A 19,567-nucleotide genomic window follows, 5' to 3' on the forward strand; every position below is an offset into this window, starting at 1 on the left:
TTTCAGCAGAGAGCTGCGGGAGGATGAATATCTTTTAGTCGAAACCTCAAGGGATGGGTTGTTGTTTTTACAAATGAAACACAATCTCACCCCGCTCATGTCAAAGTCACAGACAAAGTGTCACGATTAGAGATTTACACAAAAATCTTGCACGGCAGCCAAAGTATCATCTGTCAGGTGTGCTGGCATGGCCAACTAACCACCACATGAAGAACCAAAAAAGAAACCGGAGAACAACAACAAGACGACAGCGTCTGGAGATGAATCTGAGAGGATTGAGCGGCCGATGTCAGCGAGGACAGTTTCTCTCTGCATCACTTCTCTGCAGCCATGTGAGACCTGCGCCATGTGTTTCCTTTAAGCCCTGAACTCAGCTCTGTTTGGACTTGAACGTGTGAATTCCCCCTTAGGTCGTGATTCAAACTAATCCGCCCAGTAACCCTGTAAAGTCCAAAATACAAAAGATGAACATTTATTAAAGTGTTGAAGTAACACCTTGAGATCATCACGTCTCTGAATATGTGTTAAAAGCTCCTGTAGGGGAGAGGTTCGCTGGGTATGAAGCGGACTGATGTTAAAACTAAGGCCAGACAGAAAAAAAAAAAAGAATCAGAGGACTTAGACCTGGAAAAGCAAAAAGCAATTTTTCTAAAATAATTTGCAGAAAATATATTTCTGTAGATATTATTTTTCAGATTACAGTTAATTTATACAGATGTATTAGTCACCTCTTACATAAAAAATATTCTGCACTAAAAGTCATGTAATGAGGATTGCGAAGGTGCTGAAATAAATAATATTTAAGAGGGGGAAATATGTAATTTAACAGTATTCAATAATGTGCTTTCAAATGGCAAATAAACAAAAAAAAACTGAGGCCAGACCGTCAGGAAAATTGTGAACTTTCGGTATGTTGTTCCTTTTTAAACCCTGTTGCCACGGCGATGGGGCGGCAGAAAAGGAAATTAACAGCACGCGTAATTTTCCAAAGAAAAGACTCACCGAGATTGGTGCAGCCAAGAACAATTACAACAACTACTAATCGGTTACAGCGCTTTCTCTGGTTTCCTACTTCCTGTCCCAACAGTGATAGTCTCCCGCTGTGAGATGTGTAGCCGTTATCAGCAGCCACGTTTACATCTCTCTTCCTGCAGGACTCAGGACTGTGGATTAACATGTTGATTACTTTTACCAAGGAACAAAGGAACTGATCAATGATTTAGGATGTTTTGAACTTTTACAACACCTGGAATAAATAACCGAGCAGAAACTGAACACTCTGCTATCTACGAATTGACTCCAAAGACATGAACTGTGACCGAAACCAGTCTCTGCAAAGTCGTAAAATTGACCATCTGTTGAAGGACTGCTGAAGAGCTGAATTAAACCACAGCGTTCAATTCTGCATCAAATGAACATTTATGTCTTTCTTCATCTAGATATTTGTAATTGTCACATTGAATGTATTATAATCATCTTTTTAAACTCAAAATCTGATCTTCAGAACAGCAATAAGAGTTATATTATGTTTAATAGGAATTTGACGTGGAGCGCTATTGCCATATAGTGTTAGAATATCCATGAATACGTAACCTTCATAATTATACATTTAGACGTGTTATAAAGCATACTCTTTGATATTAGATATAGAAGGTGTTATTTAAAGACACCAATTTATTTTCCTACTTTATTAATATGTCTTGTTAAGAATGCTGACTGTATAACATGTTTTTGTTCACCTACAGGCTGGGATTGACTGAGGATGTTCCCAGATGGTGTGATTTTCATCTCAACATGAATCTGATAGAAATGTTTGTCTAAATATATGACGTGAACCTACATCAACGTGGATCTGATAGAAATAATATCGAAATGAATGTATGGTGACGTATATATGTTTAGATTCTTATTCTTAATCTTATTGAGTAAACTCGGTTTAGTTTAAACAATTGTCCTCCGGTCAGAATGGGAGTCACCCGTGGGCGGCACCCCTCTTTGCCTGCAGACCCCCCTCCTCCCATCCAGGTGATAAGAGTTCACACTCAGCTCAAATCTTTGGTTCTTTTTAGTTTTGGTTTCTTGAAGTTTAGAGCTTCAGCTCTTGCTCGCTTCTCTTCGGACTTCGGTCCGAATCACTTCTTTTAAGTTTGTGCCGTAGAGACGAGTTTCTACCGAACTTTCTTTTTCACGCACAATTTTTGGAACATCAGTTCTTTCTGGCTCAAGCAAGGTTTTAGAACTTTCTTCTCCAAAGTCTTTGCTCTTCAATTTTGAACGCCAATTCCTTAATTTGGATTCATCAAGATGGCCATCCAGTTAATCTGAATTGGAAATCGACGTATCAAAAGTCTCTTTAACATTTTTTTTCCTGTTGGATCCTCTTGGAGCTTCTGAGACGACGGCTGAACCAACGTACATCTCACAGTAAGACTGCTGGTGGCAAGGGGTGTTGGAAGATTGAGTCATGAGTCGTGTCTATTCAGAGTCCTCCTTTAAATCCAAATAGAATCCCAAAATTCCTTTATCAACTTTTTCTTTTTGACAATTTTCTGATTAAGTCATTCAAACAATACCGCGTCTTATCTCATTACTAAATATATAATGTCACCATACATTATAATTGCATTATCCTGATCATAATAATCACATTCTTTATCTGTTTCATCTATACATTATTGTTTACCCCTTTTTATATTAAATTTTACACATAAAATTCAGGACTTTGTCTGTGTGTTTTCTTGTTTAACATTTCCAGAACTTACTTCTTTCAAGATATGAAACAAGGTTCAGTGCTTGGACCAATTCTCTTTACATTATATTTGCTTCCTCTGGGAAATATTATGAGGAAACACTCCATACAGTTTTATTGTTATGCAGATGATACTCAGCTCTATTTATCAATGAAGCCCGATGGCACCAGTCAGTTATGAAACGTGCCTTAAGGACGTTAGGACCTGGATGACCAGAAATGTTTTGCTACTTAACTCAGACAAGACTGAAGTTATTGTGCTAGGCCCTAAGAACCTCAGAGAGACTTTTTCTAGTGATTTAACTGTCCTTAGTGACATCAGCCTGGCATCTAGCATCACTGTTAGGAATCTAGGAGTTCTATTTGATCAAGATATGTCTTTTAGCTCTCACATCAGGCAAGTTTCAAGAACAGCCTATTTTCACCTCCGTAATATATCCAAGATTAGGAATATCCTGTCGCAAAATGATGCAGAAAAACTAGTTCATGCATTTGTTACCTCCAGACTGGATTATTGTAATTATCTTTTGTCAGGGTGCTCTGGCAAGTCTCTAAAGACTCTTCAACTAGTCCAGAACGCTGCAGATCGTGTACTGACCAGAACCAGGAAATGGGACCACATTACTCCTGTCCTGGCTTCTCTGCACTGGCTCCCTATACAGTCTAGAATAGAATTCAAGATCCTTCTTCTCACCTACAAAGCTCTAAATGGCCAGGCACCATCTTATCTGAAGGAGCTACTAGTGCCGTACTGTCCCTCGAGAGCGTTGCGGTCCCGGAGTGCAGGCCTGCTGGTGGTACCTACAGTCTCCAAGTGTACTATGGGGGGTAAAGCCTTCAGTTATCAGGCTCCTCTCCTCTGGAACCGCCTTCCAGCCGGGGTCCAGGAGGCAGACACAGTCTGTATTTTTAAGAATAGACTTAAAACTTTCCTTTTAGATAAATTTTATAGTTAGTGCTGGTGCTGGTGTAGACCAGCTCTTAGTTATGCTGCTATAGGCTTAGACTACCGGGGGAACTGGCACCTTGAGCTCCTCTCTCTCTCTCTCTCTCTCTCTCTTTTACCTGCTTTTTGTAACATAACAAAGAGTAAGGTATTTTACCTGCTTTTTGTAAAGTGTCTTGTTATGAGTTGACACTGTACAAAAATAAATTGAATTGATTTTTTTTTTTCTCCTTCAATTTCAGGAGCAGTTTTCCTGAAATTCTCTAGAAGTTTTCACGAGTGTTAAAGTGAAAGCGGCTTGATTACATCATAAGCAGCAAACTAAATGGCATCTTGCTCAAGGGCGGCTCGGCAGTGCACAGGAAGTGAACTGGCTCCTCTCCAGCTAACCAGAACTCTTCGGTTCCCAAGCCAAGTCCCCCTACAGACAATATTCTTAGCAGATATTCTTGTTGGTATTTCAAACTCTTCTGACTCGTCTGAAGATTCAGTGTCCAACTGAACACTCTCTCTATCGTCAGGAGTTGTTTTTTTCAGTTTTAATTGATCTAAAATAGTAAAACAAGTCTTACTTCCTGTCTCTGTCGGGCTCATTTCACCAGAAACAGAATGAAAATGATTTTATAAATGTTTCATATCCTGCAACGAGATGCTGCTGCAGGATTTTAACGACCAGATTTAACCAGCGCTCACATTTAAACTGTTCAAAATAAGATTAACTGCATGATGAGACTATTTTTAAATTAGCGTAATAACTGAGTAGAAGAAGACGGAGCAGCTGTGCAGCAGATGTCAAACAGCGAGGTCGTGCGGAATCACTGCGACGCGTATGCAAGCTCGTTTGTGATTGTTTTAACTGTCGTATATAAAAACGAAGAATGCTCGCGGTTTGTGCAGCCAAAATTTCCACTATAAGAAATGAACTCAGTGAACTTTTGTGTGTGTGAAGTGTGCGCTCAAGATGGAGAGCTAAGAGCGCCTCACAGGAGACGAAGAGAGGGAGTAAAAAAAAAAAAAAAGAAGAAATAGAAGGTCAGCAGGTTCACTAAAGACAGGATGATGAATCTTCTGGAGCTCAGGACTCTAAACGATGTGGAAATTATGACAAGACGTGAAGATGCAGCCTCATGGGGCGGCTGTGGATCAGTGGTAGAGTCGGTCGTTACTCAACAAGAAGGTCGGGGGTTCGATCCCCAGCCCCTGCAGCCACATGCCCGATGCATCCTCGGGTAAGCAGAGGTGTCAAAAGTATTGACAATCATTACTCAGGTAGAAGTATAGATACTAGGGTTTAAAAAGACTTCATCAGAAGCTTTTTACTCAAGTAAAAGTGTAAAAGTTCTGGTTTTCAAAAGTATAAAAGTAAAAGTAATGTAAGGGGAAAAAATACCATTAAGGACAAAAGCTTAGGCCGCGCCACAGGGGCCTATAGTGCACTACCTCACCTTCCTAAAAAAAACATTTTTCGAAAGGCCATAATGACTTTAATGTTATTGGAATGCACCTGTTTCAGCTGCATTTATGCCCATTGAAAATGAACACATTTTAGTACAAATACATTAAAGAACCATTTATGTACTACTGAGCATTAACATGTTTCATGGAGCAGAAGATATGATGACTAGTTGCCTATAAGTATTGTAATGGTGCAAAGATCTGGATAGTTTTTTTGTTTTTTGTGTGTTTTTATTTAATGATGACAAGCCGGAATGAAATAGGAGTAACGAGGCTATTTTTAAAATGTAAGGAATTTAGTTCTTTTTATTTTTTACATTTTTATTTATTTACATATATTTTAATCGTCCTGCTTTATTCCTGTATTTAATTTAACTGAATTATAATTTTTGTTTGTCAGGTCTGTTTTTTTCTTCTGTTTGTCTCTTTTTTGTCTTGCATTGATAGTGTTACCCTTGTTGGGTATTGCTCTATATCATTTATTGTCTGGTATTGTACTGTTGTAAAAAAATGTGAAAACAATAAAAATGTTGGTCATAAAAAATAAAAAAAAGTAAGGAGTAGAAGTAAAAAGTCGTCTGAAAAATAATTACTCCAGTGAAGTATAGATACCCAAAATGTCTACTTCAGTAAGGTAACGAAGTATTTGTTCTTCGTTACTTGACACCTCTGCAGGTAAGACATCCAAACCCAGAACTGCTGCCGCTGCTTTGTTGGCAGTGTATGAATGGATTAATTACTTTAAACCGCAGAGCGAGTTTGTCTTTCCTGTCATACCTCAGGAATGGAGGACGGACAGCCGGCAGAGTGAGCGGACAGATTGAGAGTCGAAGAGGCTCTGAGTGAAGAGTCAGAGGTGAGCGGAGGCGAGGAGTGACTGCAGAGCGAGCAGAACCAAACGTGTGGTTAACAGGAGGGAGAGGAGTGATGAGAGAGGTGAGAGAGACAAGTGGAGAGATGAGAGACGGACGGCAGCTTGTTAAAACCCTCACAGATGTTCAGATGCTGTTTGACAAGAACTCCAGGATCTGTCCAGAGAGAAACACACACACAGGCTGCAGCTGCAGAGAAAGATCACAGCCAGAGGGTGTAAATGTCTTTAAGGGGATTAACACATCTGAAATGACAGGCTTAGCAAACGTCCTATAACCATCAAGAATGAAAAAAATGAATTTAGTTTTCTTGATTATTTTCCTGGGCACATCAATCAGCTCCCCTTTTTTGTAGTTTAGCTAACTGATTCACCTCTCCTCCCTTCATCACTCTGGTGTTTTATTCATGATAACAGAGGCTTTCGCATGACATCCCTGTTAAGAGCATTATTCATATCGTATGCTAGACGACTATGTAGTGTCCTTGAACCATCTGTGTTGACATTTGAATCCCAGCTCTTTTCAAGCACTCACCAGGAAACTTAGCGCAGCAATATGCTAAAGTTAAAGTTTGGGATTGACCTCTCAGATTGCCTCAGCATGAAGCCACAAAATGTGCCTCACTGGCTGCAACAGCTAAAAATCGTTACTTCAAGTGTCTCACTCTGAGCACCGCTGACGTTCCTGAAGTAGAACACAAACTGCAGTCTATGACAACATTATTAAAAAATAATAATAACAGTAGAAGAAGATGTGTGTACGTTCAAAAAGAAGCACGCTAAACTATTGTTTGTTGGGTCCTGTTGGAACCGCAATGGATTGTGGGATGCGTAGTTCCTTGACTGCTGGAAAAAAATGATGAGCACAGTCTTGCACCTTAGTCCTTTTTTCTCTGTTTGCCGACCTGAATCAAATGTTTTTTTCTTAGTCAGGCGTATTCAGGTAGCTGGTTGTCTTCAGGATTAAGTGTTGATTTAAGATTTTCTGAAATGTCAACGGAGGATTAGAACGGGGGAATAAACAGAGCCGCTGAAACAGTGTGCGTCACTGGTGAGTTCAGTCACTAAAACATCACACGTATATGCAAAATGCTCTGACGCACATCTGAACACTGAATCTTTCCTGAATGAAATACTTGACCTCTGTAAAAACTTGACAGAGTCCATGAATCGCTGCACACACTCTTATTACGCTAACTCAAGAAAACAAGCATGAACACTGACCTCAGGGCTGGGTTCAGTTACTTCCTGTTTCACATGCACACGTGGCAGCTGTCCTGCCCAAAAAAGCAAAAGCACCCGCCTGACGCTGACTGCGCTGGGGTTTTCCCTACAGATGTCTGCACCGCGCTGGACAAATGAAAACAGTCCTGACCCGGGGGCCAAAACATATTCTCCTGCAGGACAATGCGGGGGCTAAAAAAAAACAAAGCATCTGCCGTCTTTGTTGGTATTGAAGCGGCTAAGATTGAAAATGCCCCAAAGAGCATGAACGGGCGTTTTACTGTGATGCGTACTTTCACAAGAAAATGGAAGTCCAGTAAAGTTTATTCAACAGAAGAATGAAGCAAAAGTGACGACTTCACTTTTGCCCTCTGCCTGGATTTTGAAGTATTGGTCGACTCGTTTCTGGGCGGGGAGCTGGTGTGTTTCCTCCAGCCAGTGACAGCGCAGCAGGTGAGTTTAGGAGTGGATACGATTCAGTGTTTGGACGCGATTCAAAACGGCTAATATGACAAAAAGTGGCCTTAAAGCAAATGAAAGACATTCTCTTAAAAAAATGACGGTCTTACACACAGGTCTTTGTAAGTGTTATTTATAAGACATAAAACTTTCTGGGAGATGCAGGGTTTCTGCAGTAAATGTTAAATCGGCATGTTTTCTGTAGTTTCATAGTCAAAAACAAATCAGTATTTTGCACATTTTTTACTTTTTCATCAATATTAATTCAATTACCAGTAAACTTTTTCTTGAGTGATTGGACGTAGCGGCAAACAAGAGAAAATATAATCACAGTGAGGCTGTTAGGTGGGGGTTATTTCTGTGTGAGATGGACAGTTATGAAATCGTGAAACAGACTGTGGATCATCTTAGATTTATTCAGCCATGGTCAGACAACACAGAAACACAACACACATGGCTGACAAAGTGCAGACCATCGCTGACCCATGCTGACCAAGATCTCACAATCGTTGACAATCACTGGCAAAGTGGCCATCATGGGAAAAATGGCAAAATGGCAAAATGGCCAAGTCTTCATCACACAGTGTGGCTAATATTCTGCTAGAAGGTACAGCCCACAAATTCCTTTCCATCTGGGTACATCACTATAAAACAATAAAGATGACATGACACTGATTTGTATACGTATCAGATGTAGACTCTCTGTCAAACAGTTGCTGACAACATATAGTTGGCTCCTATCCATTTATAGATCTGCTAATACTTAGGTGCTTCACCCATATAAGGTTAACGCTTCACAGACCCAAAAGTAGAATTACTGTGAGATGGTTGACACAATTTAAAGATATGTCCACAAAATTATCAAGATGAATGAATCCATGAAAATACGTACTAACAGAGGCTAAACGCAGAGCTGATAAAGCTCGCTCCAAATCAAGGGTGAAATGTGTGTAAGCTTTTACCTGCAGACGAGGAGTTTGTCTGCTTCCTGTTGGACAAACAACAGCTGTTAGCTTGTGCTAGCATGTGTTAGCTTGCAGTGTAGTTACAAGCAGTAAGCTTACACACTACCTCCTGCAGGGAGGGTGAGCTGCAAGGTACAACATCACCCAAGACACTGGATATCAAGTCAAACCCATAAAGGAGGAAAGTAAAGTTCACCGCTCCTTCATGAATTCAAACCCTGAGACGCAGAAGCAGCCGTGTTAATGATTTACGTCCTTTAATGACAAACTGTTCTCCTTTTAACCTTCCTGTCTCAGAGACGTAAATCCTCATTTTGAGACGCCAGCTGGAACCGGTTCTGATGAAATACCCAACATACAAACTGAGAAAATTACTTCTTCATGTTGGTGTGTCATCAACTTGTTATCAGAAGAAGAAAAATATCCAAACCCAGAGCAATAGATTTCTTATGCAGTGTTTTCTTTCTCAGCTTGATTGTCTAGTTTTAATTTTATCTCCCTGCAAAAAAAGTTTGAAGGTGAAAAGAAGAGCTGAAGTACGCTGCTTCTAAAAGACACTTAAAGGCACAGTGCGTAAATTCCACCAGCAGGGGGCTCTCGATCAAAACAAAAACAAAAGATGACGTCGAGGCTGGCGGGGAATCATGGGAGTGATTCTCTCTGATACTCCAACCCCCCCCCAAGCCCGATGTCAACAACCTCCGAGTTAACCGTAGTCATGACGACCAGGTGAAAGCAACCTGAGGAGAATATGTTTCCCGACGAGCTGGTGTGTGTGAGTATAATTTACATGATGTTTTAATCACAGCAACAGGACGGCAGCGTCTTTGACATTTCCACAACAAGGTGGTCGCCCTGACAAGACACGTCGAGCTTTAACTTTAAAATAAAGGATTTCTCTGGCTTTCCCCCCCACGCCTTCATCTAGAGCCAGGGCAGTGGACAGACTCAGAAACAGAGGAGAGAGAAAATGAGGAATGGTGCACAAACAAAAAAAACTACGACAGGTTTTTTTTTAGCAACACACAAACCTCTTCCTCTTCTCATGGTTTCACTACCAAATATTGAACATGAAACGGAAACGTCCTGCAGTCCTGATCAAGTACCTGACTGAGAAATAGCTTCGAGTAAATCATCCCTGATAAGGAAGCAGACTGATGCTTTCTGCAGGATTAATCAGTGAACTCTAGCGATATCTGTAGATGGAACTGAGTTCCATCTACAGACTTTGCCAGTCAAGGTGTTTCCCCTTGTTTTCAGTGCTGCATGCTAAGCCAGGCAGAATATTGAAACTTTTTTTTTTGGGGCAGGACAGTAACAGGAAGTTATGACTCCAGCTTGAGCCTGACGCAATCGCCCCCCTCCATCCCCCGAAACGCTCGACAGAGATGATCGATGTCTTAATGTTTTTTAATGCCTCTGCAGCTGTGTCGATGTTTTCTGCAGGACTTTTAAACCATTGAGACGTGCACATCAGCATTCTGTGGAAACAGAAGCAAAAGGACAGTCGTCTCTGTCTGTAAAAAAAAAAAAAAAACTTGTAATTAGCTGAAGAGCCTGTCAGGGACGAATGTGACATGCCCCGAGGTTAGCATGATATCTCTGCACGAGTGAGGGCCCCAAAAACCAGTCCACCCAGTCTACAACTTTCTCTTACTAAAGATTTGTTTGCTTCCACCTCAGTGATGAAAAGCTGCAGGACTTTCAGTTTGAGAACTCCCTTTGGACGGTTGTTTCTTTTGTTTTCTTCAACTGTAGCCCAACGCTCTTGTTACCCCTCCTCTCTTATTTTCTCTTAACTCATTCTGTTTAAACCTCTCTCTCTCTCTCTCTCTCTCTCTCTCTCTCTCTCTCTCTCTCTCTCTCTCTCCCCAGGTCGTCTTTTATCAAAGATGAGGAAAAAACAAGTTGACAGAGAAAAAGGGAGTCTTTGTTGCAATACATTCTTGGAGATTAAGAGCTGAGAACACAACAGGAACCTGTAAGTTTGTTGTTATCTTTTTTTGTTCCACAGACAATCTTTAAAATCCGCAGCCTTGGATGCATGAACTCCTTCCACCTTAGACGTGATAAGAGCATTAGTTTCACTCTTTGACTTAAGTGTGCCTTAAGTGAGATGTGTAATGTGTCATTTAATCAGACTGAAACAGAAAGTGGGGTTTGATAACAGCAAGGTAACTGTGCAGACTATTGTCCTCATAATTCATCATTAACCTGCCGTCCTGTGTATCCTCCTCCTCCTCCTCCTCCTCCTCCTCCTCCTCCTCTGTGCTGCTGGCAGACATCAACATGCCCAATGAAGCATTAAAGTAGCACAAATGATCCTATCCCCCCCCTGCCTCCCTCTTGTCTCTCCTTTATAGTCCAGATTTGGCCACTATTTCTATTTCAGCGTTTACAGTGTCGAGTGTGCAACATGTTCCAATCAGTTCATTCACTCAGCACCACTCCTGTGTGTGTGTGTGTGTGTGTGTGTGTGTGTGTGTGTGTGTGTGTGTGTGTGTGTGTGTGTGTGTGTGTGTGTGTGTGTGTGTTTGCAGCGTTTAAGGCCTTGCACTGTGCAGCTTTCAGTGCCCCACGTCACACACACACACACACACACACACATTCCACAGCGAGCAGCAGCCTGGCCTGCGGCGCTCTGACGGCGCTGTCAAAACATCTTAGGGAGGCCGAAGTGATTTAAAGACGCAGAGCTGAACGGGACTGCTGCTAAACGCTGCACGCTGCTTAATCGTCACCCCGGGGGGGGGTTTGGACGCTTGAATAGTTTGATCATCTGTTAACTAAGAAATGTGAGATATAAAGTAACGTGATTTGTTCTCAATCGCTGCCTCTGGAGCTGTTTTTTTTCTTCTTCTTCTGTGATGCTGCAAGTCTCAACGAAAATGCAAACTCACATTTTCATATACCGGACCCGTTTCTGAGGCTGGGCGCAGCCATGAGCAGCTTAGGAGTTCACAGGAGAGCAAACGTGCAAACATACAATCCAAACGTTGACTGGCTGTTCATTTGGTTCCTGTTTTTTACAAAGGTGATGGGATATGTGATCAGAACATGGTGTTTTACTTTGAAACTGACAGGATGCTCCATGTGTTCGGTCTGACTTCCTGTCTGGGTCGTTAAGACTCTAGGCGTATTTCGAGTGAAGCGGATCACTTCACTTTAAGTTCAAACTGTAACGTTCAATCTCGCATGAAGAGTAAAGAGCGACAGGAAGCTCAAAAGAGAGAAGAAGAAACCCGTACAAGAGAAGAAGAGAAGGCGCCGCGCAGGAAGTCTCCCTCTCAGACCGACTGAGGTAGGAGGCTAAAAAAGAGGAAGAAGTTCTAACGGACGAGAAGGAGCCTGTGAGTGTGTGTGTGTGTGTGTGTGTGTGTGTGTGTGTGTGTGTGTGTGTGTGTGTGTGTGTGTGTGTCTGTGTGTGTGTGTGTCTGTGTGTGTGTGTGTGTGTGTGTGTTTGTCTGTGTGTGTGTGTGTGTGTCTGTGTGTGTGTCTGTGTGTCTGTGTGTGTGTGTGTGTGTGTGTGTCTGTGTGTGTGTGTGTCTGTGTGTGTGTGTGTGTGTCTGTGTGTGTGTGTGTGTGTGTGTCTGTGTGTGTGTGTGTCTGTGTGTGTGTGTGTGTGTGTGTCTGTGTGTGTGTGTGTGTGTGTGTGTGTGTGTGTGTCTGTGTGTGTCTGTGTGTGTGTGTGTGTGTCTGTGTGTGTGTGTGTCTGTGTGTGTGTGTGTGTGTGTGTGTGTGTCTGTGTGTCTGTGTGTGTGTGTGTCTGTGTGTGTCTGTGTGTGTGTGTGTGTGTGTGTGTGTCTGTGTGTGTGTCTGTGTGTGTGTGTGTGTGTGTGTGTGTGTGTGTGTGTGTCTCTGTGTGTGTGTGTGCAGGTCATGAAAGTGTGTGTGGGTAGATGTGAAAATAAAGAGTAAAAGTGTGTGCACAGATTGTGAAACTTTCAAATGAGTGTTCAAATAAGGAGATGTGTGTGTGTGTGTGTCTTTGTGTGTGTGTGTGTGTGTATGTGTGTGTGTGTGTGTGTTTCCTCAACCTGAACCTGTTTCTGAAGTTTGACTTCTATGAATACATTCTCAAACCTTTCTTTGTCCTTTGCTACCACCATCCACGTATCAAGGTGCAGCTGTAGTGTGTGTGTGTGTGTGTGTGTGTGTGTGTGTGTGTGTGTGTGTCTGTGTGTAGGTATGTTTGTGGTGTATTACTTTAATGAAAGAAATCAGGAAGTGTGTGGTTAGATATCAAAAAACTGAATAAAAGTGTGTTTACATATTGTAAAACTTTATTTAGTGTGTGTTATAAAGGAGTGTGTGTGTGTGTGTGTGTGTGTGTGTGTGTGTGTGTGTGTGTGTGTGTGGTTACATATAAAGAAGCTAGTGTATCCTTGCTTCCTGTCGTTCCTCCTTCTCCCCTTTGCTGCCTCCATCGTTCTTTCTATCCCGCATTTCCTCTTCCTGTAGATGCAGCTGTGTGTGTGTGTGTGTGTGTGTGTGTGTGTGTGTGTGTGTGTGTGTGTGTGTGTGTGTGTGTGTGTGTGTGTGTGTGTGTGTGTGTGTGTGTGTGTGTGGCGCATGCTTTATCCCTCACAGCCAACATGCATTCTCAATCAGACTCATAACACGCTGGCACTCCTGTCCAGGCATCTGAAACACACTCTGTAAACAACAGAGGGAAGGTGTGTGTGTGTGTGTGTGTGTGTGTGTGTGTGTGTGTGTGAGACTCACGGTGGCGGTCATGTTCTTGCTCTCCTCCATGATGATGGCAGCAGAGTATTTGTTGGAAGGCATCGCCGTGGCGGTCGACTGATCCACTTTCTGTCCTGACTCCTTTTCAAACCTGCAGGAGACACAGACGAGGAAACGAGCCGTCAACAAACATGAACGCCGTTTTCACTTTTATGAAGGACACTGAAATGCTTTCACATGATAAATAAACAAGATGCAATCACACAAATATATACTGCATGGGTTAAACAAAGTGTGTGCGTTCATGTAAAAATGAAAAAGATTGTCAAAAAAAGGTTAAGCCTAGTTTCTTTCTAGAGGAGATAGATCATAACCTGTAAAAGACAGAAATGGCGCTCTGTGCCTGAAAGAGAAGGACCGGGGAGGAACGTGGCGGCCCTGTGTGGTTCTCCATGAGTGGATGTGACATGCCCACACAGAGCTGCAGGTACACAGGTCAGTCAGGGTGCATGCATGTGAGTAAATGGACTTAAAGAGCTTAAAGAACGCTTTTCTAGTCTTCTGACAACTCAAAGTGCTGCTCGTCACTTCTGCCCGCCCCCCCCACCCCCCACCCCCCACACACACACCCCACCCCACCCTGAAGGAGACCACCAGGTGCATCCTGCACACACAGGGGGGAGGGTCACAGGTAGAGGAACATTTGTTTTATTAACTCTGCAGAAGATGGCGTTCAGAGAGGACGTTTCAGTGTCATCAGAAAAAAAAAAACATCCCATACCAGAAGGAATGGAATACATATTTGATTATTTGGGGTTTCCCACAAACACACAGAACATGCAGGGGGCCAAACAGGAATATTCATGGCCACCCAGTATAATTCCCGACCTCTTTTTGGTTTATTATATCCATAAAGTCAGCGTATGAGTGAGAGAAAGACACCGCCTGCTCTCTCTGGAAACGACTTTTTATCATAACAGATAAATGAATTCTTCTTAACAACTGAGGACATGATCATTCTTTTTCTTGGATTCTGCAAATAAATAAAATTCTGCAATCTTCCTGTATCTTGTGCACGGGTCCTTCAACCTTTAAAAAATGAGATTGTGTCCTAACCTTAACGGATAGTCGTGGGTTTAGACCTCAGACTCACACAGAGTTTTTTTTTGTGGCAGAGCTTTTTTTCTCAGTTTTTCTCAGTGTGTGCAGAGCTGTGTGCACTCTGACTGGATACAGCCATGCAGATTCATCAGTGAGGGACTCCCCCTTCACTCAGAGGCAGAGAGGTGAGCGAGTTCACTTCCCCAAACCTTTAACCTTACACACACACACACACACACAAAACAGGTACCTGCTAACCTGCTCCGATGTTTACTTTAACTTAAAAAGAAATCATTTTTTTAAAAACTCATCGTTGAATTCAGTTTGTTTCTGCATCTTTTTTAGCTTTAAGATTCAGAAAGGCAGAGAGAGAGAGAGAGAGAGGGCGAGCGAAGGTGGAAGTGAGATAAATTAGGAGAACTGAGGAAGGATGGAGGGCAGAGAGTGAGGGGCCCACGGAAAGGGGACATGAAGAACAGGGGGTTAAAGGGGGGGGGCTTCACATCAAAGTCGTGTCTGGTGGCAAGAGATTAGGGACCGCATTGCAAGAGAGGATTGTTCGCTCCCCAAAGGGTACGAACATGAGTGTGTGTGTGTGTGTGTGTGATAAGAAGGGGGGGGGGGGGGGTTCAGCTCCTCGGGGGTCTCTCTCTCTGGGGGCCGCATTCCTTGTCTGTCATGTACTTTATGGCCCCTTCCAGCTCCGATCGAGGCCTACACTTTATACATTGTGTGCTTTGTTTCCTACTGGACGCCCTTAACTCTGAATGCACACACACTCGTACAGCCGCCTCCCACCGCCGCCTGGACCCCGAGGTAATCCTCAGTGAGACCGCCATCACGCTCGCTTTATGTACATGAACACCAGAACCACAGAACTAGACAGCAGATCAGAAACTATAGAATATGAGATTCTGCTCCATCTTAAGACCTCCAGAGCCGCTGAGGCAGGAGGGACGCACGGTGATAATAGAATATTTTATGATGAATTATTATTCAGAAAGTGACAATTTAACTGATAATAACAACGGCGTTCATTTACTTATTAAGAGTCCTACACAGTCTGACACAGTAGGTGGCAGTAGTGAGCCGCCATTGAACACAGAGAAGAAGAACAAGCAGCGCAGCCGAAGAGAGTTACCACAGCGCCCCCCAGTGTTGGTGTTTTGCACCGCGTCAGACTCAGAGCAGAATAACTCAATTGGGATTTGCAAAAATGTATGGAAGACGAAATGATGAGATAAGAAGTCAGAGACACCATCTACTACCGTGAACTTTAGCGACTGGAGTCGCGACCAGCAAGGATTCAGAGGGAAGGAGAAAAAGTAACCAAAGTAAGTAACCGCCAGCATTAGTAAAAAGTCAAAGGCGAGCGCCGTAGCGTCGACTCGACAGGCGTTAGAAAACTGCAGAAAGTTTGAAAGAGAAAGTCCAAAAGATAAAGCAATAAAAATAAAAAACATCAGCAGCTCTGAACAGAATGTTTTCAGACTTTCAGCCTGTTCTCTGAAATGGACCCAACTTCAAATCTCATGTGAACTAAATGAAACCCAGAACAAAGTGAAGAGACCAGGAATTTAAAAACAAATCCAGTCTGATGGATTGTTTGAATGCCTTAAAAACATAAGAAATCCCTGCTGCTGTGCATCCCTCTATTCACTGTGACCACCTGAAAACTACTTCCTGTTTGCCAACTTGCCAGCACAATGTGAGAGCAGTCTCCTCATCATCTTCTTAAAACCACGGTGTGACTCATGTCATCTCATGATGAGGCCGCTTCAGGTCAGAGAACTCACTGACACCATGATGGTCCTGTGGCAGGTCTGATCCCCCCCGGATTAATCTAAACCAACAAGTCACGTTCAAACAGACGGTAACTGAGTCACACACCGAGCAGAGACTCAGACTATTTCAAAACACTCCATATGTTCTATCCAGAGTCTTTTGAGTAAGACTTAAAGACAGAAAGGTCGGGATTAGTCGAGAATATTCATTTGATAATATTCTGTGAACCATGACGAGACTCTTTTAACAAAGAGCAGCACGTAGTTACCTAATGTTTGAGGAGGTCTTAAGGCCCTTACATGTTTTTACACTAAAACATCTCAATATTTATTAAACCTGACCATGTCATGTTTTTTTACTTACATTACAATTCCTCAAATATTCCCTAAAGTTATCAAAACCAGAAAAATCCTTCATTTTGGAGTTGAAACTGGACGTCTCTTGTCGTGTCATGTTTAGTTGCCATGGAAACCCCAAATGTTACATCAAAGACCGCTGCATAAGAAAGCATGAGCTGCTACTGAAAGTTGCCGTCCTGTTGCTGTGATAAAAAAACATCATGTAAATTACACTCGGGTACATTAGCTCGTCTGTAAACATAATCTGTTCCTCAGGTCGTTTCACCCGGTCGTCATGACTACTGTTAACTCAAGAGGTCTCCCATGATTCCCTGCCAGCCTCAACATCATCTTCAGTTATTAGAATTTCGATTGAGAGTGGCAGAAGTTAAATACTGTGCTTTTAGCAGCGTTATGTTTGGTGCACTTTGGCGCCCACCAAAGGGCTCTGGGTGCAACTGCAGACACAACGTGCATTTGTTGACACGCGGAGGGACAGAAATGATGTCATGTTGACTGACATGGTTCAGTGATGTTTCCAGAGTTTTGTGCAGACATGACTCTGTTAATGTCTCCATCCAGCAGAGGACAACTTTCGCCTTAAAGTTGGACTATGTAGATTTGGTAGTTAATGCTATGCTCTATTTTCTGAACTAAATACACAAACTTTATTCAAAGCTACCAGGAGAGTTACAGTTCACTGTTTTGGGCTCACCACCATAAAACAGTTTTCAAGGGACCACATTTTCTTCTGAAGACAGTTTGTGTTTAGAGTTATGAACATAAACCACAGAACCTGTACACTTCTCCAACTTTCACATTTCTCTACCAAAACTACAGTGAACCTTTAAGACAGTTTATTGAACTGTTTGTTTTTAACACTGTTTGAGTTATATGACTTTCTGAACCCGATGCACTCTGATTTATTACATCACAGCTTGCATTATTGTAAATCAGTTTTAATCTGTCGAGTTTTTGTCTCATTGGTCGAGAGATGTGATGCGACACCTCGAGCTTGAGAAACATGGAAACCTCTTTATAGACTTTATTAAAGTGAAGCTCGATGCTCCACCATGCTGACTGGAACTACACTAAAGTCACACATTAACATTACTCTCAGAGCTTTTTCGTAAACTGTTATTTTACCTCGCAAAACTACGAGGCTGAAGTGAACCAATCTACAGGCTGCAGCTGTGTCACTGTCAGGTGATGCACCAGGAAGGAATGCAGGTTTTGTAGCAAGCTCAATGAGCTGCAGCGTAAAGTGATCCTTTGCATGATCATGAAATTAGAAAAGGTGATTAATGGTTTTTGACGTAAAAGTGAAAGTCAATCTTTGATTCTCTATTTGATTCAGATGCCTTTATGTTGCTTCGTTTTGCATGGATCTCCTGTTTAATCCAAAAACTATCAACACTGTGTTCATGTTTGCAGCACTTAGGGGACTTGACCTTGGGGGAAAAGAAAACGATCTATAAGCAAAACCAAAAAAATGCGAACACGTGTTGACTGGAGGAAGTCTTCGTGGGGTGTGTGGGAGGTCTGCCTGACGGGAAAATGATTCCACCACCAGCTGCATTATGTCACTATTCCACTGATTCACCCCTCCACTCACCAAAGACTCCACCCTCCACGTTCTGCCGCGTGTTTCTATCACCACAGAGTCCGGCATAAATTATGAAACGCTGCATGCTTCCGTCGTGAATCACCAAGTGAAAACAGCGCAATATATCCTAGAAGGAAGTTCAGTCACTAAAGCAGCACCGGCGTCAGACATGTTCCAACACAGGAGCCGTGAAGAAAGAAAAAGTGAAAAAGTGAAAGAAACCAGAGCAGAAGAGACTTTTTAAAAAATAACATGCACTGAACAAATGATGCAGTCAATCCTCACTCCAAAGTCAAGCTCCTCAGGGATGGTTTTTAAAATCACGGTCTTTGCAAAGTTATAATAGCATAAGTAAAGGTAGTTAAACATTTATTGATGGTAATTCAACAGTAATACTCTCAATATTTAATTCTTGCACGAATAATGTGCTGAACTTAAATTGTTGAATCTTTCACCTGAGAGTTATATAAATGATGATATGCATGATAGAAATGCAGCTTTAGCTCTTTTTGTGTGCACACTCAGGTTCAAAGGCATCCCCGTGCAGAGGTGCAGGTCTCTGGTGCACATGGGCAACAGGTCTACCGAGGTGCAAACTTTCAAGAACACGCAGGAGGGATTCAAAGCCATTAACATGCCACAAATACGAATTCTGTTCGGCTTATAAACATGATTACACGTGGTTAAAAACATCATGTGTGATAAAGTGTTTTTACGGCTCGATAAATCCTGCACAAACCGCCCGCCTCCTCCACCTCCTCGTCCCCGGTTGAAAACTTACATAATCATCCACGCTTCCTGCACGCATCCACGATGGGGAAATGAAGAAGAAAGAAAGGTGTGCTGGCGTCCGTAGAGTCGAAGGGAAGTGAAAGAAAGTGTTGAAAAGTGTTTTTAAAAAGGAGCGTCGAAGTTGAGCGCAGATCAGGAGTCGGTCTCGTCCTCACGCAGGAGTTGTTCACTCTGTCGGAGCATGCTGCTGCACATCTCTCTCTCTCTCTGTCTCTCCTCTCTCTCTCTCTGTCTCTCTCTCTCTGTGCCGTGCACTCTGGCCTGTCTCTCTCTCTCTGTGTGCCGTGCACTCTGCCTGTCTCTCTCTCTCTCTGCCGGTGTCTGTCTGTCTGTCTCTCTCTCTCTGTGCCGTGCACTCCTCTCTCTCTCTCTCTCTCTCTCTCTCTCTCTCCTCTCTGCCGATGTCTCTCTCTCTCTCTCTCTCTCTCTCTCTCTCTCTCCGTTTCTCTGGGTCGTGCTCTCTGCGTGTGTCCCACAGGTCAGTGAGTGATCAACCAGTGAGCGTCGACCAATCTATACTCGACCTGTAAGGAGGGGAGGGGGGGGGGGGCAGATTGTTCGCTCCCAAGGTGAGAATGTTAACTCCCACT

General features: G+C 42.7%; 2 protein-coding genes across 2 annotated transcripts in view; one reads left to right on the top strand and one right to left on the bottom strand.

The window, feature by feature from the left end:
- LOC110004537 (DNA (cytosine-5)-methyltransferase 3B-like) overlaps nt 1-19,329 on the bottom strand; it is a 37,197-nt gene extending 17,868 nt beyond the window's left edge. Inside the window, 2 exon segments of the mRNA XM_065961060.1 lie at nt 13,395-13,506; nt 18,967-19,329. Of these exon segments, the coding sequence (XP_065817132.1) occupies nt 13,395-13,506; nt 18,967-18,974 (120 nt within the window). The 5' untranslated portion in view covers nt 18,975-19,329.
- The window catches only part of commd7 (COMM domain containing 7), a 32,458-nt gene that overhangs the window by 3,131 nt on the left and 9,760 nt on the right, over nt 1-19,567 (top strand). The window lies entirely within an intron of this gene.

Source organism: Labrus bergylta, chromosome 12 (assembly GCF_963930695.1).
Source record: "Labrus bergylta chromosome 12, fLabBer1.1, whole genome shotgun sequence".
In the NCBI taxonomy this organism is placed as follows: Eukaryota; Metazoa; Chordata; class Actinopteri; order Labriformes; family Labridae; genus Labrus; species Labrus bergylta.